The sequence below is a fragment of the Papio anubis genome, chromosome 3 (genome assembly GCF_008728515.1).
Source record: "Papio anubis isolate 15944 chromosome 3, Panubis1.0, whole genome shotgun sequence".
In the NCBI taxonomy this organism is placed as follows: Eukaryota; Metazoa; Chordata; class Mammalia; order Primates; family Cercopithecidae; genus Papio; species Papio anubis.
The window spans coordinates 183624786-183648559 of record NC_044978.1 but is presented as its reverse complement, the minus strand read 5'-3'; the positions used below and the strand labels follow the sequence as shown (position 1 = coordinate 183648559).

The window sequence follows — 23774 nt, the reverse complement described above, 5'->3', positions numbered from 1 at the left end:
TTGGAGGGCCCCTCGCCCCCTTCGACCACACAGTCTGGCCAGCAGATGCGCCGCAGCTGTGCTTCAGAGCTGGTGAGTGTGCAAGGGCAGCAGGGCCTGTGAGGCTGGATTGAGGATGTCACAGCTCTGGCAGGAAGGGAGGCGCCACGCTGCTCCTTTGTCAGTTGAATGGACACTTTCTAGACTCTTCTCCGCAAACTGATGTTTGTTTTTTTTTTTTTTTTTTTTGAGACGGAGTCTCGCTCTGCCGCCCAGGCTGGAGTGCAGTGGCCAGATCTCTCGGCTCACTGCAAGCTCCGCCTCCCGGGTTTACGCTATTCTCCTGCCTCAGCCTCCCGAGTAGCGGGGACTACAGGCGCCCGCCACCTCGCCCGGCTAGTTTTTTGTATTTTTTAGTAGAGACGGGGTTTCACCGTGTCAGCCAGGATGGTCTCGATCTCCTGTCCTCGTGATCCGCCCGTCTCGGCCTCCCAAAGTGCTAGGATTACAGGCTTGAGCCACCGCGCCCGGCCCAAACTGATGTTTTTTAAAGCACTGCTCTGAAGTCCTTAGAGATTTTGCTTGCGGCAGCTGGAGTGGGAGGAGCTGCCTGGAGATGAAGTGATTGGCGGGCTTGCCTGGCTCAGGTGAGCGATGCTTCCCAGAATAAATGCCACGGTGCCACTGCGGTATCTGTCCATCTCCCTCCTGGCTCCGCGCGGCCACCGCGTCCGAGTGGCGCGTATGCGGCAGGTGGCTGGCTGACGAACGTGGATGTTAATTAGAGCCGTTTTAATTAGAAATTATGAATGAGGTGCTCCTCGTTAATTTTCGAATAAAATTTACAGAGGGTTTAAATCACTTCCCTCAGCGTCTCCCCATTTAGCGCGGGATTGGCGTCGTTAACTCCGTGTGTAGAACAGAACACGCTAATTCAATCATGCCTGCTTTAAATATTTTTAGAACTTCCAACAATTGTGTAGGAGATGGGAACACGCAGCGCTGCTAGCTGCAGGCAGGAGCCCGGAGCCCAGCGCTGGAAGGCCCAGCCCATCCTGTGGCGGCTCTGGCCGGTGCTGGTGCCGAGGCTCTCAGGCAGTCACCCGGGAGCAGACACCGTGTCTTTCCTTTTTATCATTTCCGCTTGGTTTCTACGTAGTATTGTTTTCCTTTTGACACAGATGTTCTGTCTTCAGAAAATGCTCACGCTGGTTTGAATACGTGTGCTGTGCGTTTGGAGTGCCTCTGTGGCTCCCGTCCGTGTGCTGTGCGTTTGGAGTGCCTCTGTGTGGCTTCCGTCCATGTGCCGTGGGTTTGGAGCGTCTCTGTGTGGCTTCCGTCCATGTGCCGTGGGTTTGGAGCGTCTCTGTGGCTCCCGTCCGTGTGCTGTGCATTTGGAGTGCCTCTGTGGCTCCCGTCCGTGTGCCGTGCGTTTGGAGTGCCTCTGTGTGGCTTCCGTCCGTGTGCCGTGCGTTTGGAGTGCCTCTGTGTGGCTTCTGTCCGTGTGCCGTGCGTTTGGAGCGCCTCTGTGGCTCCCGTCCGTGTGCCGTGCATTTGGAGTGCCTCTGTGTGGCTTCCGTCCGTGTGCCGTGCGTTTGGAGTGCCTCTGTGGCTTCCGTCTGGGAGCAGGCTGAGGGTGAATCTCCTGGATCGATGTGCAGCGTCATTTGGTAGATTGAGTGTCCAGCCTTGCCGCACTCCAGGGCAGGTGTGATCATCCGTGGCTGCGTCATTCACTGAGCTGATAAAAATCCTCTGGAAACTTTCACATCGCCTGCTGCCAAATTACATAGCTCAGATCACCAATTACTTTGTATTGTATAATTAACAAAATATTAATTTCCTATCAGGCAGTGAGTCAGAAAACCATCTTAAGCATCGTTCCCTTTAGTACTGTCAGCGTGGCTCTTTCCTTCTGCTAGTTACTGCGTTACTTGTTTCCATGGCTGAAAGATGCATTTGTTTTTGTTCTCGCCGGTGTTGAGGCTGTTGGGGCAGCCACGTGGGTTCGGCCGTGGGTGCGTCCTCCATTGCTCACAGAACTGGAGTCGTCCCCCCAACTCTGTGGTTTTCTTTCTCTGTGGGCTGCCTGTCTGCCTTCTCCACCGGCCTTACCACCAGAGCTCTGATCTTTGGAGTTAGATGCCAGGAGCATTCTCTTGCCCTCTGATGTTCAGTGGGCTCCGGGATGCAGCCGACAGCCTCCTGGGGACCCTGTCAGCCCCTGGGATGGAGGCCCTACCTCCTTTCCCTGCTGTGCGTGAGGGGAAGTTTTCTGTGATGCTCTGGAGCCATGGGAGTGTCTGACTTCCGGGAGGTGAAAAGGACAGAAACTGAAAACCCAGGGATGAAATGTGGACCCACCAGGCACAGGCAGGGGAGGAGGGACCTAAATCAGCGCTGTCGGGAAACCTTGGACCGCCATAGGGCCGGGAAAGAACCTTCCTGGGTGATGGGGCCCCTCCATCACACCGAAGGCCAAGCCGCCACGTCCGCCGCCGTGTCCGAGGGCCGCCCGCCGGGGGGCGCAGATACACGGGCTCTCCGGAGTCAGCACGGGGAACACGGGGAGAACATCTGAGGCCCAGCCGGGGCTCATGCCAGCCCTCCCTCTCACACAGGTGGCTCAGGCCTGTCTCTTGGGCCTTCACCATCCCTCAGTACCTGTCTGCAAAACAGAGGGCACTTCCCAGACAAGCCCAGCGCTGCTTGAAACACCTCCCCAGGCTGTTACCCCGTTCGTTTGGAAAGCAGCCCTGTGGGGTCGATTGGTTTTCCACCCCATTTTACAGACCGGGAGGCTGAGCCCTGGAGAAGCTGTGTGGGCCCAGCCTCCTTGTCCAGGCCTGGCCTGATGAATAGTCGCCTGAGGCTGCCTGGCGACTAACTGTGGCGCACAGCTGAACTTCCGCCCGCTTCCCGGAGGCTGGCATTCTGGCCCCCGTGGGCCCTGGCTGCCCTCTCCTTCCCTGAGAAGGTCAGGCTGAAGCGGGGTCGTTTCCCGCCCGTGTGTGTGTGTGTGTGTGTGTGTGTGTGTGTGTGTGTGTGGTGTGTGTGTGGTGTGTGTGTGGTGTATTATTGTTATTGTGGTGTGTGTGTGTGGTGTGTGTGTGTGTGTGTGGGAGTGTGTGTGTGTGGTGTGTGGTGTGTGTGTGTGGGGGGTGTGTGGTGTGTGTGGTGGTGTGGTGTGTGGTGTGTGAGTGTGTGTGTGTGTGTGGTGTGTGTGTGGTGTGTGTGTGTGTGGTGTGTGTGTGGTGTGTGTGGGGTGTGTGTGTGTGGTGTGTGTGTGTGGTGTGTGTGTGTGGTGTGTGTGTGTGGTGTGTGTGGTGTGGTGTGTGTGGTGTGTGGTGTGTGTGTGTGTGTGTGGTGTGTGTGTGTGGTATGTGTGTGTGGGGTGTGTGTGTGTGTGTCTCTCTCACTGAAGCGGGGTCGTTTCCCGTCCGTGTGTGTGTGGGGGTGTGTGTGTGGGTGGGTGGTGTGTGTGGTGTGGTGTGGTGGTGTGTGTGGTGTGTGTGTGGGTGGGTGGTGTGTGGTGTGTGGGGGGTGTGTGTGTGTGTGTGGGGTGTGTGGTGTGTGTGTGTGTGGGGGGGTGTGTGTGGGGTGTGTGTGTGTGTGTGTGGGGTGTGTGGTGTGTGTGGTTGTGTGTGGGGTGTGTGTGTGGGTGGGTGGTGTGGTGTGGGGTGTGTGTGTGTGTGGGGGTGGTGTCCGGGTGTGTGGTGGTTGTGTGTGTGTGTGTGTGGTGTGTGTGGTGTGTGTGTGTGGTGTGTGTGTGTGTGGTTGTGTGTGTGTGGTGTGTGTGTGTGGTTTGTGTGGTGTGTGTGTGTGTGGTTTGTGTGGTGTGTGTGTGTGTGTGGTTGTGTGTGTGGTGTGTGTGTGTGTGTGTGGTGTGTGTGTGTGTGTGTCTCTCTCACTGAAGCGGGGTCGTTTCCCGCCCGTGTGTGTGTGGGGTGTGTGTGTGTGTGGGGGTGTGTGTGTGTGTGGTGTGTGTGTGTGGTGGGCGTGTGTGTGGGTGGGTGGTGTGTGGTGTGTGTGGGGGGGTGTGGGGGAGGTGTGTGTGTGTGTGTGTGGTGTGTGTGTGTGTGGGGGTGGGTGGTGTGTGTGGTGTGTGTGTGTGTGTGTGGGGTGTGTGGTGGTGTGTGTGTGTGTGTGTGTGGGGTGTGGTGTGTGTGTGTGTGGTACTATTATTAGAGGTGTGTGTGTGTGGGGTGTGTGGTGTGTGTGTGTGTGGGGAAGTGTGTGTGTGTGGGTGTGTGTGTGTGTGGGGTTTGTGTGTGGGTGGGTGGTGTGTGTGGTGTGTGTGTGTGTGTGGGGTGTGTGGTGTGTGTGTGTGTGGTGTGTGTGTGTGTGTGTGTGTCTCTCACTGAAGCGGGGTCGTTTCCCGCCCGTGTGTGTGTGTGTGTGTGTGTGTGTGTCTCACTGGGATCCAGAAGCAGGACACAGGCAGCCCTGGTTTTCCCCAGCCCAGAGTTAGCTTTCCCTGCAGAGCTCGGGGGCAGGAGCTACTAGATCTGGAGGGTGCCAGACGTAAGAAGTCATCCCGCTCTCCACTGAAGGGGGCGTTTGTGACCCCTGGTGCCTCGAGCTGCTTCCCCAGCACCGCACACAGCGATCCTGCTCAGCAAGAACCAGGCCCACAGCCTCTGCTCAGAGCGTCCTGTGTGGGACCCAGGGACAAATGCCAGTTTGGCTGCCCCAGGAGAAGAGGCCACCCTGGCCCAGCTCCATCCATCTGGAGGGCAACAGACACCCAGGACCCCCGGCCCGCATCTGGTTGACAGATGTATGTCTCCATCTGGCAGGCGACCCTGGGGACCTGGCAGAAATTTTGCCCCCAGCCTGGCTCTGAAATCGACCTCCAGGCATCCTGTGAACCTGAGGCCTCCTCCTCTCACGCCCAGGAAGGCCCCCAGGCCTGTGGTGCTGTGGCCCTGGCCCCTGCAACTGGGACTCCAGGAAGCGGCCCGAGGCCCACCGTACTGGTTAGCAGCTCCCAAGGACAGGTCTGTCTGAGCCTCATCCCTAGGAATGATCTGGGTTAGACGAGAATGGGAAGAGGCCCACAGCACTGTGTTTTGTGATATTCTTGTAAGAGCGTATTGATGAGTGTAGATTTTATAGTAAAGAGCCAGTCGTTCTAGAAAGCAACGATTTGCCTCAGCAGAACCTCCAGGCTCTCGTTTCAGAGGTGAGGACGCGCCCATGGTGCTGTGTCTGTGTCCAGCAGGTTCCGCTCGGCCCCGACAGTGCTGCCCGCCAGGTGCCCTTCCCGCACGCTTACTGTGGTCAGCCCTGCTCTGCGCCGCCCTCCGTCCTCTCAAGGTGCGTCCCTGGCAGCCGGAGATGCACATGAGATATTGGCCTGGCCGGGCAATTTGCACGGCCTTCCAGGGAGGGCATTAGCATATAAATAGCAGATGCGATGAGGACCATCACAGCTGAGCACGTTTAATTTTTAGTTTATAAGATAGAATGGGTTTTTAAACGCATAGCCATCAAGGCGCTGAAAGACAAATGTAGTTTGGAACTCACTTGTCTGACGAGGCCTTACATCATTTTTTTTTTAAAAAAAAAGGGAAACACACACACACATAAAACTGAACAAAAGTAATTTCTTGGGTGAAAAGTAATTGAGACCGCATACCAAGTTAATTAGATCGTACAAAATTTATTTAATGGCCCCAGCTGTATCTCCCAGCCTGCGTGTGGTGGACGGACCTGCCCCTTCACCCGGGCCTCTCCTCTTCCTTTCCTTCTCAAATAATTAGTAACCTCGCCACCCTACTCCTGTGAACTGATTGCATTGTATATTTTAGCCGTTTTATTGCTTGTTTAATTATGATCGTGGAGGCTCATTTTTCTAAATCCTTTTAAGTGTGGGTGAGAATCCATTTGTATGAAGCCAGCAGAGGCCCCAAGTGCTCCTGCCCGTCTCACCGTGGTGGCCGGGACTCCTTTGGAGGCACCCTGTGCGCGGGCGGTCTTGGCTCTCCGTGTCGAGGGTCTGTAGCTCCCGTAGCTGCTGCACTGTGGACCAGCCTCGGGAGGCTTCCAGTGCCTCGCGGGGGACTTGGCCCGGTAGGGAAGGTGTGGGCACAGGTCACAGTCCCCTTGGGAGGGGCAGCCTGCGGGTGACCTGTGCCTCCCACGCCCCTGCTTTATCACAGGAAGCTCGGCTTCCAGGTCAGGGTCAAAGCAGATTGCTCTGAGAACCTTTTCCAAACCTAACCTCATTTTGTAGACATTTCCGATCCCAGCGCCGCCATAGGGTGTGTGATCTCCTTTCCAGGATTCTTGCTTGTCCAGAGCCCCCCAGTGCCAGTGCCCAGCCCCTCGGCAGGGCCTGCAGACACATGGTGCTGGCCCCCGGCTCGTCTGTCCCTGACCTTGAGGGCGGGTGGCTCTTGCTTGTCACCACTTGATGATTTGACTTCTTAGAGGTGAACTGCAGGCATGTGGAAGGGGTGCTTCATGTGGGGTCTCACCCTCCCTTTGGGCTCCGTGCGCTTTGAGGCTTCGGGGAGCTCAGTCCCCAGTGACCACGCTGTTCCTGTCCTCCGAACAGGCCCCTGAACCGCCACACAGCGTCCTGGGCTCCCAGCTTGCCCACCGTCAGCACCCCCGCCTGTCCCTGACTTTCAGTGTGCCCAGCACCGGGTGTCGGAGGTGACCGCACTGTGCGTCTGTGGGTTTCAGACATGAGAATTTATCCCGTGTGAATTGAAACCTGAAAACAGCAGCTTTCAGCCTTCCGTTTAGTATTAACAGTAAAGTCCCTAAATCCTGAGTTGCTGTGGTTTGAGGGGCTACCACAGCCTCTAAATAGTTTCAAGCTGAAATATGGAGATGGTGGCTGTGGTGGGCTCTTGCCCGGGAGAAAGCCCTGGGGCTTCCTTGGAGGTGAAGGGAAATCCACCCACGGGCCTGGCTGGTGTTAGAGGGAGCCGCTTACCAGGACCAGGGTGGCCTCATCAGCGCTAATTTAAGAACAAAGGGGAACCCAGGGCTTCTAATTTAATCACAGAAATGAACCATTATTTGGGGAGAAAGAAGGTATAATTCCTAATAGTTAGCTTAGCGGTTGAATATTTTTTAGGAAATGAAAACTTGATAAAAGTCCCCGATGAAATTCAAGGGTGCGAGCAATAAGCATAATATTTTTTGAAAATGACCCCCATATTTAAAATCTGGCACTATATGTTATGCATTGTAGCACCCGGTCCACATCTACCTTTTAGAAAATTAAAACACATAAATTCTGTTTAGTGTGTGATCCGCGCTGCACTGGCTGAGAACCGTAATGCCCTGAAACCTTGGGCTGCTTTCCACCTTTCATAAATTCCTGGCAGATTCTGTACAGAAATAATTTTCAGGTCCGTGGCTTGTTGTTATTCAGACGTGATGGATCGCCATCATTTGCTCAGCGCGGGAGTTAAGTGCCCCCGTCATTTCCAAAGAGTATAATTGGGACGTTTCACAGGTCAGCGGTGGAGACAGGCTTCCCTTTTGATCAGTGTTAGACTGATAACAAAAATTACAGTTTCCAGTGATTAATGTCTGCTGCTTCCCAGATGCCTGGCAGTGGCTGCTCCCAAACAAAGTGCACTTGGTCTGACGATCGGGTGCTGGGGCCACCTGCCGGCAGGGTGCTGGTGCCCGGGCCCTGCGGCCTTGTGTGGCCTGGCTCTGTGGGGGCCACCTCCCGGCAGGGTGCTGGTGCCTGGGCCCCGCGGCCTTGTGTGGCCTGGCTCCGTGGGGGCTGGATGTGGAGCCACGGTCTCCTGCTCACCCAGGCTTTGTCTCTGGTGAACATGTGGACTCCTGCCCTGGGGGTCAGGGGTCAGGCCCCTCTTCAGTTGTCCTTCCTCCCTTCAGGAAACAAAGCTGCGATTGCAGGCGCCTTTGAGGTGTTGATGCTGGGAATGCTTTTTAGAGATGAAGGTGTGTGTCGGAGTGATTCTGGTTTTCGGTTTTTCTCTTATAAACCAGTTAACAGTCCCCTTGCTTGGCGTTCCTCTGATAGGAATCTCCCTTCCGGGAAGTTTCCCTCAGCTCTGCTGTGGGAACAGGAACGCAGGTGCCTCTACCCCAGGGCACCCCCACCCCGGGGCACCTCCACCCTGGGGCATCTCCACCCTAGCCACCCCAGGGCACCTCCATCCTGGCCACCCTGGGGGCATGACTCTTAGCTGCCCTAGCAGCCCTGCCAGCCCCTCTCCTGGCCTGAGGGAGCTGAAGGTGAGGAATGACCACCCTGCTGTGCTGAGCCCACACCAGGTTTGTGGTGGGTGAGCTGCAGAGGCGGGGCTCGCAGGGAAGGATGGTGTGTCCTCGGGGCTATGTGTGAACTCCCACACCCTGTCCTGGGCCGTGGTGGGGCTGTTGGAAGGATGCAGGCCAGTGGAAAGGTGAGGCGGAGAAGAGTTTGCCCACGGCCGCATCTGAGCACATGGATGGAGCAGGCGGTGCCAACCGTGTGGCCATGTTACTAAGCAGTGGGCTTGCTACCGAGTGCACACAGAAGCCAGTACTACAGCAGCAGCTTTTGGGAAGAGAAAGGCTTTTTCAGGGCAGGCAGCCTTTTTCTCATGGGAGGAGGGAGGCGGGGGTGGCCTGAGGGCTCTCCAGACTCAGTGAAGGATCCCCTACACCTACCCTGGCAGAGAAGTGACCTTGTCAAAAGGAAATTGAGGTGGTTTTCATGCAAGCCCTCAAGGACAGAATGTTCCAGAAGTACTTGTCCCTTTCGGTCATCTGACATGTTGTTGTCACACCAGCGCCGCGGGAGAACCCTGTACGGGGAGCTAGCCCTGGCCGTTGCCTGAGAGCAGATGCACCTGCTCCACCTGGTGGGAAGGTGACTCCCCTAAGCCAAGGGGGCGCGGCCGCCCTCGCACCAGTGCGACGCCATTCCACATGAGGACCTCACCTCCCACAGGGACCTGGGGAGTCAGTCAGGGTTGCAGTTCATGGTTTTGACGTAGATTCTAAACAGCCCCCAGCGCAGGGGCAGTGCAGAGGTGGTGTGATGTTGGGGAAGGAGAGCAGCCTTGGAGACAACCCTAACTGCAGTCCAGCTGTGGCTGGTGCTGGAGCCCTGAGCGGGAGAAAAAGCTCCACAACAAAAAGGCATTTCCAGGGCTCTGCCCACTGAGAGCTGTGTTCATACACAGGGTCTGGGGGTTGATCTGTGCTGGGGCATCTTTCCACAGACGGAAGCCCTGGGGGATGCGGAGGAAGATGAGGATGATGAGGACTTTGTGGAGGTCCCTGAGAAGGAGGGGTATGAGCCCCACATCCCCGACCACCTGCGCTCTGAGTATGGTGAGCAGTGGGCCCTGTCGGAGGGTGCCTGGGTGGAGGGTCCCCCACTCAGGATGTGGCCCCTTGGGATCCGTCTTGTGGTAACTGCTGCTTTGGTTTAAAATGCTGCTTTTCCTGCCCATGATCGTAGCCATGAGGCTGAGAAGTCGTGTGCCTGCTTTTCCTCTGTGCTCTGGCTCCATCTCGGGGTCTCACGCCTAGGGTCCTCCCTGCAGCCTGCCCCAAGGTATGCTCCCTCTCCGGTGGTCCTGCTGGTCCTCCTCTGCCAGGCAGGCCCTCAGGTGCCCAAGTCTGGGGCAGGGGCCATCCTACTCTTAGTTCTTGTGTGTGGAGGCCCCAGCACACCGGCCTGCTCTAAGGACGCAGCGGGGCAGGTCCTGACCTCCCTCTGCCATCAGCAGCCCTGCTCAGGGACAGAAAGGCCTCACGCACAAGGTTGGGCTCCGGTGGGCTCCTTGAACTTGAGGGTTGTGGGTGTGATTCCCGCAGCTACAGGAGCCGCTGCTGGCGGCACCCCACACCCTCCAGGCTCCCCTCCCTGCTTAGTCACAGGCATCCCTCCTCACCACTGGTGATGCCACAGACTCGGGTCTGGGCCCAGGGCTGCTGTGCCCTCCACAGCAGGGAGCTCCTGTCATTCTCAGGGAGCACTCAGGAGGTGCTGAGTGCTGCCACAGCCTGTGCTGTGCCATCGAGGGCTTAGGTTTTTCAAAAATACCTCCCAAAGCCACGTTCCCATGCCACACCCAGGATTGTGGCCCTCAAGGAGGGGCGTAGGCCCAGGTGGGTCTACTCTTCAAGTTCCCCAGAGTACCCACAGTGGTGTTTGCATGGAGGGGAAGCAAATGAAAACAAGACCCTCAGCTTTTGTGTGAAATGGGCAAGTTGGTTTGAATCAGAGTATAAGAAGAGATATAAATTTGTTAAGAGAATTTAGATGATTAGACAACTCATGTGTGAAGTTATGACCCATTAAGGGTGTCATGCCAGATTAGCACAACCAGGCTTCTAACGATCTTCCATTTGTATGGTCCTGTTTACTGGGGTCCTGCTGTCTTCTGACCCGGGGCCACCCAGTGAGGGCCCAGGCTGTGAAGGCTGAGCTTCTGGGGTCAGTGTGAGCTTGAGGGTCTGGAAGAAAGCCTCAGATGCCTGGGGCCAGCTGGGACCTCTCTCTGGGCATCATTGTGGCCTGGCCCATTCCGGACCAGGGTCCCGTGCTGCTTCTCCAGGGGTTCTGGCCAGGCAGGCAGAAGCCGAGGGACCTGCACGCCTCTCCCCCCTACCGACCTCACCACGTGAGACCCCCGTCCCCCGCCAGGCCCCAGCCCCAGCTGTGCCCTCCCCGCACCCACCTCACTGTGTCAGACCCCGTCCCCCGCCGGGCCCCAGCCCCAGCTGTGCCCTCCCCGCACCCACCTCACTGTGTCAGACCCCGTCCCCCACCGGGCCCCAGCCCCAGCTGTGCCCTCGTTGGGCTTCCCCCGTCCCCACCTCACACACTCTGTTCTTCCAACTCCAACGTCCACCTGAAATGGCCTTTCTGCTGATTCCCCACCTTGGGCAGGAGTCCCCATGCCTGACATGAGGGCCCTGGGGGTGCCTGAGCACGCTGTTGGCCGCTGCAATCGCTTTCCTGGCTCTCGGCCGCCCTCAGGTGGACCAGGCTATGGGTCCAGCCCCAGGAGCACCGGTCGAAGCACAGAGGTGTCTCCTGGAGATTCTGCAGCCGGGGCCTAGGCAACCATCTTGTCTGCATAGGCCCACCCTGACCCGGCCTGCTGGGCTGCCTCATCTCCTGAATCCCTTCTGGGCATCTTCAGAGTCTGGGAGCTGGCACTGACTCTTGGCCTATAGTGTCACTGACATTTCCTGGCCCTGGGTCTCTGCACGGACCTGTTACGATGGCTTCTGAGCCCTTTGAGCGGAAGTTACATGTCTTAGACAGACGGGGTGATGTGTGGCGTCTCAAAGGCAGAAATCCCCACTTCCCCTAAAACCTGACTTGTGGCTCTAAATTATCCAAAGCAAGGCCAGAAGCGAAACTCAAACGAGGTGACTCTCCCCAAAGAACAGAGCGGTCTCCTTTCATCAGAAGAGGTGAGGCTCCCTCCGGCGTGTGGCCAAACACAATGGTGACGGCGCTCACTCGTCACTAGGCCTGGCCGTCCCCTCCCCACTGGAGCCCAGGGGTCCTGAGTCCATCCACAACAGCGTCCAGCCAAAGGGACCGAGCTGCACAGGCCTTGCAGCCCCTGCTGGGTGTGCCGGGACACCTGCTCTGACACAGCCCTGCTGCAGGTACACCTAGCCTCACAGGGTCACACGTAGGCACTGGGCATGGCAGTCCTGACTAAGCCCCACTGGTGGGCTGTCCCAGCCTGACCCTGGTTGTGAAGGCACCTCCAGATGTGTGTCTCTAGCTCAGGCCCCAGGCTCAGCAGAGCAGAGATGAGCTGTCCCTGCTGGGTCAGTCCTGGTCCAGGGAAGTGTGCACAGCTGGGGCACTGGCCACCGGTTCTTGTCATTGCAGCTGCAGGTCCCCACAGCGCCCTCCTCTGCTGGCTCCAAGCCTTCTCCACTGCATGGCATCTGCCCCTTTGCTCTCAGGGCCCACGTATGCCCGGAGGGGAGGGTGCCTTAGAAGCTGGGGGCTCCATCACAGCCTCGCCTGGGGCAGGCAGAGGCCCTGGTAGGTTTATTGCCACAGATTGACTTCTTGAAGTGGGAAGGCTGACCACCTTCTGCCTTCAGCCTTGAAGGTGCCGACGGCCCCTGTAGGCCTGGCCTGGGTGTCCTCGGTGGCACTGCTGGGAGTCGCCTGGGTGCAAGTGTGCGGCACCAGCTGTACCAGCCCCAGGCGAGGGCTGGAGGGCCCAAAGGAGGGGCAGGCCCTGGTGACAGAGCTGCCCTCTGGGGTGTGCAGAGGGGACTCCCCGGCCCCACTCAGCTTCACACCCCAGGGGCCCCAAGAGTGCCGGAGGCAGGGACCAGACAGGAATCATGGGGGCAGACGCGAGGCCAGCTCAGTCCATAACATGAGTTTATATTCTGTCGCTGTTTTTTCAATTAAACGTGGGCGAATCTGAAGTAGTTAGATTTAGTCTGAATCCACACCACGGAGGAAACCCGTGCTCTTTTGCTTGCTCATTTCTTTCTCTGAATTTTCACTGAGGGGCCTTTATCTTCCCCTTAATCCTACCATTTCTGTCAGGACATAATCTCTTTCTCAAATTTACATTTTAATTACAAGGCCAGCTGAACTAGGTAAAATCAATAATGTCAGCGCTGGGCAGCCCGCCTGGGCGCAGAGGCCCCCGCCTCTCCGTTTCCTGCCATCGATTCCCTCCCGCACTGTCTGCTTTGGTGCTTCAGGCAAATAGGTGCCACTTGGCCAATTTAAACAAAAAAGGGGATTTGGACATTTTTATGATTCTTTCTAAAAACAACCGTGGGAGTGAATTTGAGCCAAGATGCTGGACTCAGTGAGACGCCGTGCGGGCGGGGCAGGCCGGGTTCGGCTGTGACGTGTGGCCTCGTTTTCCAGGAGTCATTATTCTTCCTGAAAATGTGTGCTCTCGGTGCGTGAGGAATGCTGTCTGCTTTTTGGGGTTTTGCTTTGAAAGTATGTCAGTGAGATTGATTTTCCACGCAATGCGCAAGTGGGAGTGTTTTTAGTGCCCTAAGTATTTACCCTGCTGTAACACGCTTACCCATCTTTTTAATGGTTTAAAACAACAAATCGATGAAAAATATATTTCATTCTTGTAACTCTTAGGAATTCTCATATTGATCTTTTGGCTGTGATTGTATCTAAATGTCACATTGTTCACTTATCAGTCTTGCCTCCCTCACTGTGAGCATGCACGTGTGTGTGCACGTGTGTGTGCGTGTGTGTGCATGCATGCATATGTGTGCGTGTGCGTGCATGTGTGTGCGTGTGTGCGCGCGCGTGTCTGCATGTGTGCGTGCGTGTGTGTGTGCGTGTGCGTGCATGTGTCTGCGTGTGTGCGTGCGTGTGTGTGCGTGTGTGTGTGCATGTGCACGCATGTGCTGACAGCCCGTATCTGTGTCATGTGCATTTCTAGAATACTGAGGGGCACTTGGCAGGTCTGTGAGTAAAACCCAGGACACGGCATTGAGTGCCAGGGCTGAGCAGGGGCTGCCCAGTGTCTCCTGGGTGTGCGCCTCGGGGCTGGAGGTCCGGCCCTGTCACCTGCTCTGTGGTGGCTCTGTCTCATGTCCTCTGCTCTCAGCCCCTGGGAACCCAGGAAATGGGAGCAGCCCCGCAGGCATGCAGCCGTGAGCAGGTGTGCAGCTGTGCACGGCTCAAAAGAGCTCCCGAGCGGGACAGGCACCTTCTGTAAAGGGCCAGAGCGCAGTCTCTTCGGCTTCAGGGGCCACACGAGGCCTTGTCTCTGCGTGTAGATGATGGGTGCGACTGTGTGCCAGTTAACACCCTATTCACGAAAGTAGGCGGTGGGCTGGACTTCGCCCACAGCCACAGGCTGGCGAGCCCTGAGCACAGGGTGTGGCATTTCTGCATGTGCCAGACTGACGTCTGCCCAGAGAGCTGGTGGCCAAGTCAGAGGTGGCTCCAGATTGCCCAAGTTCTGTGAGCCCTTTCAGAGAGGCAGTTTTTCCCTCGTCTGCAACTCAGGGATGGGGTTGGTGGGCCACCTCCTTGGTTTCCAGGATGCTTGTCAAGGGCCCGAGCAAGGCCCTTTGTCCTTACCCACTTCCCTCCCAGGAAGCCCCTGCACAGGCAGCCTTGCAGTACCCCCACTTCTCACGCCTCCTCATTCCCCTCCCAGCTCTTCTCCAAACAGAGCATTCCTGGCTATGCAGATAGGTAAGTGGAGGCACCGTGGGTGTCCTCAGAAAGCCTGCCGTGAGCACACGTGTGTTCAGTGACAGCATACCTGTAAGGACGTGCGTGTGTGGACATGTACATGTGTGTATATACTCAGTAAGCCTGCACAGACAGAAGGCCTGCATGCTCTGCAGCTCACTCGTGTTCAGTGAGAGCGCGTCTGTGCGTGGACCTGTGTGTGTGTGTGTGTGTGTGTGTAATCAATCACGTGTACATGAGTTTCTGGGCGTCTGAGCTCTCTGGCGGCCTCTGTTTTTGACGCTCTGTTCTGTGGTCTCAGAACACAGTCTGGGCGGTGCTGATTCTTGGGAGGTGACTGAGGCCCCTGTTGACTTAGTACTTGGTTTTCTCTCGTCGGTTCTGCATGTGTGTTGGAGACGGACTTGGATATTGTATTAGTCCATGTTCACGCTGCTGATAAAGAGATACCCAAGACTGGGCAATTTACAAAAGAAAGAGGTTTATTGGACTTAACGTTCCACATGACGGGGGAGGCTTCACAATCATGGTGGAAGGCAAGAAGGAGCAAGTCACATCTTACATGGATGGTGGCAGGCAGGGAGAGGGCTTGTGCACAGGAACTCCCGCTTTTAAAACCGTCGGATCTCGTGAGACGCATTCACTCTCACGAGAACACCTCGGGGAAGACGCACCGGCTCCCTCCCACCACGTGTGGGAATTATGGGAGCTACAGGATGAGATTTGGGTGGGAACACAGAGCCAGACTGTGTCAGATAGGAGGTCTCACGGTGTCTCTTAGTTTGGTGGTTTTGACTGTACTGTACAGACCTCCCATGATATGGCTCATTCTCTGCCTAACGGCCACTTCCCAAGAGGGTTCGCCGAAGTCCCCACAGTCAGGGGTGTCTCTGCACCTGTAGCCCCTCAGCATTGCTTTTTATGTTTTGAGACTGCATTTGTAAGTTACATATCTGTTCATGTTTATTACACCTTCAAACATTCCTTCTTTTAACCTCTTATTTTTTACCTAAAATCTAGTTTTTCTAGTACCCACATAGGACCTCCTCTGTCTTTTAGTCACTGTTTTCATAGTAAATCTTTTTTTATCCCTTTATTTTCAACTTTTCACTAACCATTGTATTAAGTGGGTCTTCCTTTTTTTTTTTTTTTTGAGATGGAGTCTCGCTCTGTCACCCAGGCTGGAGTGCAGTGGCCAGATACGGCTCACTGCAAGCTCTGCCTCCCGGGTTTACACCATTCTCCTGCCTCAGCCTCCCAGCCGCTCGGGAGGCTGAGGCGCCCACCACCTCACCCGGCTAGTTTTTTTGTATTTTTTTAGTAGAGACGGGGTTTCACCTTGTTAGCCAGGATGGTCTCGATCTCCTGACCTCGTGATCCGCCCGTCTCGGCCTCCCAAAGTGCTGGGATTACCGGCTTGAGCCACTACGCCCGGCCCTAAGTGGGTCTTCTTTAGATGGCATATTGCTAAAGACGTCCACTCCAGAGTCTGTCGTTTCGTTAATCTGAATCTGTTTAATTAACAGTTGTTACGAAGTCTTCAGAAGACACATCTGGCGGCCTGTCATGCGTCCACCCGTCGCACTTCCTCTCCGACTTCAGCCACCGTCCTCGCCTCGTTTCCTTTCTCCCACCGTTTATGTGCCTCGTTGTTCCGCTGGTTTTTATTCTTCAGATGGTCACTCCTTGTTGTGGAAAGGATTTACACACATACGTACCATTCCCTGTTTGTTTCTAGAGTTTCTCCATTACTGTACTATTTCCTGCGTAAGACGAATCACCCAGCACCCTCTCCCCACGTGTGGCCTCCTTCCACCCCGTCACATTGAGTCGTCCAGAACCAACTTCATTCTGGTTGATATGAACACTTGGGTTTGGGTAGGAACAGGCGGGAGTCAGCTTTACAAAGTCATGTGCTCAGTGTTCCTTCCGAGTCTCTGCACTCACCTCCTGCGTCTCTGCACTCACCTCCTACGTCTTTGCACTCACCTCCCACGTCTCTGCACTCACCTCCTGTGTCTCTGCACTCACCTCCCACACCCCTGCACTCACCTCCGGCATCTCAGGGCACTCACCTCCCGTGTCTCAGGGCACTCACCTCCCGCGTCTCTGCACTCACCTCCCGTGTCTCTGCACTCACCTCCCGCGTCTCAGGGCACTCACCTCCTGCGTCCCTGCACTCACCTCCCGTGTCTCTACACACTCAGTGCTCATGTCTCAGGGCACTCACCTCCCGTGTCTCTACACACTCAGTGCTCATGTCTCAGGGCACTGCCCATGTCTTGCTCCACCCCCCTGGCTTTTCTTTGTGACTACTGGCTGTGAAGGTGTTTTCAAAGCGGACCTCACCATGGCAAACCTCAAAAGGACTCGTCTCCATGAGGTCTTCGTCCTCTGCCTACACAAGAAGCGATCGTTTAGCTGGCTCTAAAACTCTGAGCTTGAACAACTTCTTCCGCACTTTCAAAGTGACCTTCTAAGATCTTGCATTCACAGTTGCTGTTGAAAATCTTGTGTCAATAGAATTTTTATTTCTTTGAAAGTATCAGCTAACTTACATGACCACAAGGTCCCCCAATAGGCCATCGGCAGGCTGAGGAGCAAGGAGATCCAGTCCGAGTCTCAACACTGAAGAACCTGGAGTCCGATGTTGGAGGGCAGGGAGCATCCAGCACGGGAGAAAGATGTAGGCGGGGAGGTGAGGCCCGTCTCTGCTTTTCACGGTTTTCTGCCCGCTTTATATTCGCTGGCAGCTGATTAGATGGTGCCCACCAGATGAAGGGTGGGTCTGCCTTCCTCAGCACACTGACTCATGTTAATCTTCTTTGGCAACCCCTCACAGACACACCCAGGATCAATTCTTTGTATCCGTCAGGCAGTCGGGTTGACCTCAGTGCTCGGTGTTAACTGTCTCAGGCCCTGGTGTTCTTTGGTTTTCCTGTAGCGCCTCTAGCCATGGTTTTTCCTCTGTCTCCGTTGACTCTCAGTGAGCCTTCCAATTCCAGGAAAACGTGGCTCATTGTTTCTTCAACTATTTTCTGCGCTCCAATTATTTCTGTCTCCTCCCGGGATTTTAAGAGAGACGAGAGTGCTGACACCTGCGCGTCCCCCTCACCCCTTGGAGCTCTTAAGAGGGTCCTCCGTGCTTCCTCCCTCGCTGTCTGCGGTCACCTGCGTCTCACTCGTGCTGTGGCCGGTCCCCTCAGCCATCCAGCAAGTCCTCTGCACCTGACAGTTTTCGTTGCCCTTCGTCTTTAGTGGAGGCGTCTTCAGGATCCCCCCTCCCCCCTCCCTTCTTGGCCTCTTGCTCTGTCTCCGTAGCTTCTGGGGAGCGTGGCATGGGCTGCTGGTCCATTTTCTTTCTGTGGATTCCGCCGCGGCCAGGACGCCTTACTAGGTCCGTTTTCTTTCTGTGGATTCTGCCGTGGCCAGGTTGCCTTACTCAGTCCGTTTTCTTTCTGTGGATTCTGCCCCAGCCAGGACACCTTGCTCGCTCCGTTTTCTTTCTTCCATGGCAGCTCTCCAAAGTCTGGCTTCCCTGCAGTCCAGGTTCCTCTGGGGTCTTGAGCCCTGCTGACCGGCAGCCCACAGGGGTGGACAGGCTCAAGTGCAGGCCTTAGTTGCTCCTACAGCAGGTTTGGGGAGGTGGGTGGTGCCCTTTGTCCTAACCCATAGCCTGCTGGCACCTCCTGTGCCCCCTGCCATCCTGATGTCCCAGGACACCAGCTCAGACAGCCACTAGGGAGTATAGGCCCCTGCCCTGACCGAGAGGCGCCATCAGGGTCAGGGTGAGCCCCGCGGGGCAGCCTGAGAGCCAAGCCCAGGACGTGGTACAGGAGGAGGGGAGAGGCCGGTGAGGGGAGAGGCAGGTCAGGGCCCAGCAGTGTTGGAGAATCTCCTTGTCCTGCTCCGGGGACCCTGGGTGCTCGCTGGGCTGCGGAGGCCAGGGGCTGGTGGCCTCGTCCCTGTCTGTCTCTGTGGGACGTTGGTGAGATACAGTGCCATGGCCTTGTCTTGCTGGCGGCAAGGTGGGCGCTCTGCGACAGGCACTCCGGCACGGCATCCTGCTCATTGGAACTCAGCCTCTGCCTGGCAGACAGAGGGAGGGAGTTGCCAGGGCCAGGGCCGTGGCTCTCAGAGGCGCCTGCTGAAGCTGTGGTACAGCCCCAGGTGTTTCTGTGGGGACGCAGGGGCTGGAATCCCCACTAACATCGCGGTTTTACCTCGGCGTGAGACGTGGGTTGAAACCCTGTGTGGAAGTGTGCGTTCTCTTCTCCTTGAGGACCATGTGGACACCCCGTGGGTGGCCTTTCCAAGTGGCTGCCGCCTCAGGCCTGGGGGCTGGGGAGGGCTGCAGGCTGCCTACATCTCACGGGGACAGAGTGCTGGGCAGTCTGGGCTCTTGCTGCTGCCCAGCTTTACAGCCTGGCAAATCCGTCTGCTCAGGCTGGCCCTTCTGCAAAGCCAGGTAGCACAGTGCGTGAACTGTATGGCCACAAGGCAAGACGGCCGGAGCCCCCAACGCACGCCATGTTCTGGCAGAGCGTGGCCTGAGCTGCTGCTCCGGGCCTCACCCTCGCCCGTGAGGTTCAGATAGCAGGCACCCACCTCAGGACTGTCGGAAGATGGAACACGCTAACGCGTAGACGCATCCTAACTGCCCAGTCTCGCGGATGTGCCTGACGGGTTGTGGGAGTGGTGGCAGGCAGTGGACACGTGTCTGTTTCAGGGCTGGAGGCAACACTAGAGAAAGACACAGCTGTGCGGGGCTTGCGGACAAGGATGAGGAAAGACGAGGAGGCGTCGGACCCCACATCTGCGGCTGCTCAGCTGCGGCGGCTCCGGGAACACTTGCCGCCACCCTCGTCTGCCAGGTGACTCCCAGTGTCCTTTGTGCTGAGCCCCTGCCTGGCACTGCCACAGCCTCTGCCCAGAGCACTGTCTGGCCTCGACAGGCTGCTCAGTGCCTTCTCTGGATATCTTGGCGGAAGCCTGGGATCTGCACCCCCGGCCGGGTGAGCACTGTTGGTGCCATGTTTGGGCTTGTCAGTGCCAGCATCAGCTGGAGCCTGTATGGGGCTGGGCCAACAAATACCCTTCCAGACACTGCTCGTGCCTCTGAGAGGAGCCCCCAGGGCTGGGGTTTGAGAGGCAGGTGTCAGGTCACCCCTGGGCCAGGGCGAAGAACTGCAGACCAGAGGCCAGCCAGGGCCCAGAGCTTCTCACAGGACCTCAGTGGTGGCTCTGAGGCCCGGGTGTCGTGTGGCAGAATCCATTGCTCACCTGAGCCGACCTGAGGCCCCGGCCGTGCTGTGAGGGTGGAGAGGGAGAGGCGGGTGGCTGTGACAAGCACCAGCAGCACACAGTCAGGATGTCCTGCTCTGTTCCTGTAGCCCCCCCAGAGTGTTGCCAGAGCCACAGGAGGCCCAGAAGCTGGCAGCAGAGCGGGCCCGGGCGCCCGTGGTGCCCTACGGCGTGGACCTGCACTACTGGGGCCAGGAGCTCCCCACAGCCGGGAAGATCCTCAAGTGAGTCCCCATGTGTCTGAAGTCGACCAGGGCACACAGCCAGGGTCCCAGCCTGAGGAGGGGCTGCTGGCTTGCCAGGCCTCCCTGGGTCTGAGGAAGCTGGCCCCGCCTCCCAGCTCTGCCCCACCTTCCGGGCACCTGGAGGGGCACAGGGATGGGCCTCCCCTGCTGAGTCAGCTCCTGGAGCCCAGCAGGGCTTTTATGAGCCTTTCTGCTGCTGCGTCGGGGGCCGTCCATGGAACGTAAGTGTTATCAATCCTGTGGGAACAGCTGGACGAGAAACTGCTTCCCTAAAGGCGGCCCTGGGGCCCACTGAGTTTGTTCTGCTTCAAACTGCAGTTGGCTGAGGTCGAGAAGAAACAGCCGTCCCTGCCACACATTGCCACCAGGGGTGCCCCAAGGCCAGCACTTGGTTTTGGAGCCTGGCAGGTGACACCCAGCAAAGCTCCCACCTAGAAGCGGATGCCTGCCCCTCCTCCCACCTGCCTGGCCTGTCCCCAGGACCACAGGCTTTGCCCTGACCCCCTGGGCAGTTGGGCTGAGAGAGAGGCCTGAACAGCTCCTGGTGAGGACCCGGTTAGTCCTGGATGGCACCAGGGCCCTGCTGGGCAGGCCTGGCTTCACACTCCACCTGCCTGGCCCGTCAGCACCACACACCTGGTGCATCAAGCTCATGGTTTCATGTTTCCCCCAACTGCCTGCAAACTGCTGCAGTGGCCGGCTTGATGGAGTTGCAGCCTGAACATGGCAGTGGCCTGGGCTGGGGAAGGGCCCCGTGTCAGCCGCGTGGGTGGAGGTGTGTGGGCTGGTGCAGGAGATGGCACCTGGGTGCCATGTATGCCCCACAGGCAGTTGAGGGCCACACTCCTGCTGTCTGGCCCCTAGCCAGGATGGCAGAGGCTGCTCACCCCACATTCCCTTGCCAAGTGGAGGGGTCCTGCCCTCTGGCTCTCTGCCACATTTAGGAATCTGGAGAGCCTGGGCTCACCCCTTTCAGCCAGGAAGTCAAGACGATGAGAGTCCAGGAGGCCAGGGCCTGGCCAGGCCGTGGTGGGAGACAGGGCTGATGGCGCTCGTTCTCCACAGCCTCTGGAAAGACCCCTGCCTGTGAGGGCCTCGTGGCCACAGGCAACCACTAGAACGAAGCCTTGCTGGTACACAGAGGGCTGGCGGGCCCCGGCTGCGCGCAGTGGCTCATGCCTGTAATCCCAGCACTTTGTGGAGGCCAAGGCAGGTAGATCACTTGAGGCCAGGAGTTCAAGAGACCAGCCTGGCCAACATGGTGAAACCCCGTCACTACTAAAAATACAAAAATTAGCCGGGTGTGGTGGGTGCCTGTAATCCCAGCTACTCAGGAGGCTGAGGCAGGAGAATCATTTGAACCTGGGAGGCGGAGGCTGGCGGTGAGCTGAGATCGCGCTACTGCACTCTAGCCCGCCATAGAGCAAGACTCCTGTCTGGAAAAAAAAAAAAAAGAAAGCCAGTGGTCCTCAGCCAGGGGAGCCGAGAGGAGTATCCCTGCGCCTGGATGGGGAGGAAGCAGTGGAGCCCGCGGGTGCTGCCAGCGCCGGGTCACTGCGTCCACGGGCTCTGTCCGGGAAGTTCTGGGTGGCAGAAGGCATCGCTGCTTCTCACACGGGGCCCCTCCTGGTGTGGCAGGAGGCGTTTGGCCAGGCGGTCAGGCACCCTCGGGGGAGCCGCATGGACCTCTCCTGACTGCAGGGCACATGGCCAGGTGTTCTTCAGCCCACCAGGGCTTTGCCCGAGATGCCTGTCCCTGTAGCGGGGCCAAGGCCCCAGGCAGCACCTTCTGCCTGCGTTCCCACCCACTGCCTTGTCCCAACCCAGCCTCATCGCAGACCAAGGTGGGTGCAGAAATGAGGTCCAGGCAGCCCCAGGGCAGGGCCTCCTGCTAGTCCTTCTCCCTAGTGTGGGCCGTGCCTGGGGCCGTGCTCCTGTCTGTGGACCCGGGGCGAGGGCAGGGCTGCTGGGCTCTGCTCCTCCAGCACCCTCGGGCACAGGGTGTGGCAGCCCGGGAGCCTTGGGCAGAGCCAACCGTTCCCCAGTCAGCAGGCGGTGAGTGGTGTCTCTCATCACTGGGAGCCCTTGGCACTGTCCATCTGTCCTCCCCGGTTCCTGCTGGCCCCAAGTGTGGCTGTATGCCCTAGAAGGAGGCCTGGTGGCAGCACAGGGACAGTCGGGTCTGTGTGAGTTCCCCTCAGACACTTCTCCTCTGCCTGGGCATCCAGGTGGGCAGGCGGCATAGTTCTCTGAGGCCAGCCTCCTCTGAGGCCAGCACACCCAGCTCCCCCATCCTGTGGCATCCACAGGAAAGCATCTCTAATCAGGCTGGTGACAGCAGCAGAACATGGGACCGGACCCGCCTGGGAGACCTGGGACTCCTGGGAAACCCAGGGCCACGGAGTCTGGTCTCCAGCCCCTGGTCCCTCTGTGCTGCCGAGGGCTGAACAGCCTCCACTCCTTTTCCTGGGTGCGCTACCGCCCTGTCCTTACGCTCCTGCAGTGGAAAGACGACCTTCGTGTGCATGTCCCGTAAACCTTCAAGGTCACGCCTCAAGGACCCAGCAGCTATCGCCCTTGCCCTGTAGGCAGAGCCCATCCTACAGGTGGCAGTTGTGCCCATGGTCTCGCAGCTGGTTCATGTGGCGTCAGAATTCAGACCCAGGCAGGAGTGACCATGTTCTCCTGCTTGGGTGCTGTCTGCAGGGTGGGGTGGCTGGGCTGCGGTGGTTTGGCTTTCTCCTGTGCCTGCACCACCTTGGCCACGCTCCTCTGGGATCCCTGCAGATGCTCTGAGGGCCTCTGGCTCTGTCTGCAGATCTGACTCCGAGCACCGCTTCTGGAAGCCCAGCGAGGTGGAGGAGGAAGTGGTCAATGCCGACGTTTCCGAGATGCTCCGGAGCCGCCACATCACTTTTGCAGGGAGGTTTGAGCCTGTGCAGCACAGGTGTCGCGCCCCGAGGCCAGACGGCCGGCTCTGTGAGCGCCAAGATCGGCTGAAGGTGAGGCCGTGGCCTGAGGGTAGGGGTGGGCGTGGGCTGGACCAGGGTGGGGCAGCAGGAGGGGTGCTGAGCCCCACCTGCCCCTGCCCTGTGTGGGGAAGCACTGAGAAGCCCATGGTGGGCCAGAAATTGTCCGTGGTGGGCAGAAATTTCTTAGCTGTTGGCCATCAGAATGGTGTCTGGGGCTCCTGCCCAGGGCCCTGAAGTCTGCCACCTGGGTACACGGCCTGGGGACTCTCCAGTGGCCGAGACACACAGTGTCCTCCATGGTTGCAGCCCGGGTCTGTGCTGGGCCTGGGCTCCTCAAAAGTGAGGAAAGGCCAGGGGGCCAGGGCAGCTCCCAGTCTGGCAGCTGGGCATGGTGCAGGGGGGTTGCTGTGGCCGTGCTGGCGTGAGGGAGGCCTAAACTCTCCACAGCTGCCCAAGAGCTCCCGGCTCCAGGGGGAGGACAGAGCCACCCACACGACTCTCAGGACGCCCTCCCCTGAGGATTCCAGGGTTGTGTACACTTTGGCTCTGCGATGCTGCCCTCCCTGGTCGCTGTTTGTGCCTGAATTGCGGTGGGGGCAGGTGGTCGAGGCGGGTGGACCCCTCCCCGCTGTCAGCCACCATGTCCTCGCTGTGCAGTGCCCTTTCCACGGGAAGATCATTCCAAGGGACGACGAAGGGAGGCCACTCGACCCGGAGGACAGGGCTCGCGAGCAGCGGCGGCAGCTGCAGAAGCAGGAGCGCCCGGGTAGGTCTGGGCAGGCAGGTGGGGCGGGCGCCGTGGGAGGCACAGCCTGGGACTCACTGCCACTGGCTGCCTGGGGCACGTCTGCAGTCATAGAGCACCCACTCTGCCAGCTCAGTCCACAGAGCTACACGCCCCTCGGTCGTAACTGGTGGAATCAGGAGGGGATGCTGCCCCGAGGGTCTTGGATTTGGGAGCTCCAGAGGAGTCTCCGGCTTCAGGGGGAGTTACGTGTTCATGAGACCCCGACTGGGAGGTGGGCACCCAGAGCCCCGAAGCCACAGGTGCCATCTGTGTGGCTGGGTCCTGCTTCCTCGTGTTTTCAGGCAGGTGAAGGC

At 58.0% G+C, this 23774-nt stretch overlaps 1 protein-coding gene across 4 annotated transcripts in view; it reads left to right on the top strand.

Moving 5' to 3' along the window:
- Window positions 1-23774, top strand: part of UVSSA (UV stimulated scaffold protein A) — a 39005-nt gene that overhangs the window by 10464 nt on the left and 4767 nt on the right. For all 4 annotated transcript variants that reach the window (XM_003890909.3, XM_009202805.3, XM_009202745.4 and 1 more), the window contains 5 exons: window positions 9189-9300; window positions 18882-19026; window positions 19546-19680; window positions 22520-22703; window positions 23331-23439. In XM_003890909.3, coding sequence (XP_003890958.1) covers window positions 9189-9300; window positions 18882-19026; window positions 19546-19680; window positions 22520-22703; window positions 23331-23439 — 685 coding nt within the window. The remainder of the gene's footprint in view (window positions 1-9188; window positions 9301-18881; window positions 19027-19545; window positions 19681-22519; window positions 22704-23330; window positions 23440-23774) is intronic.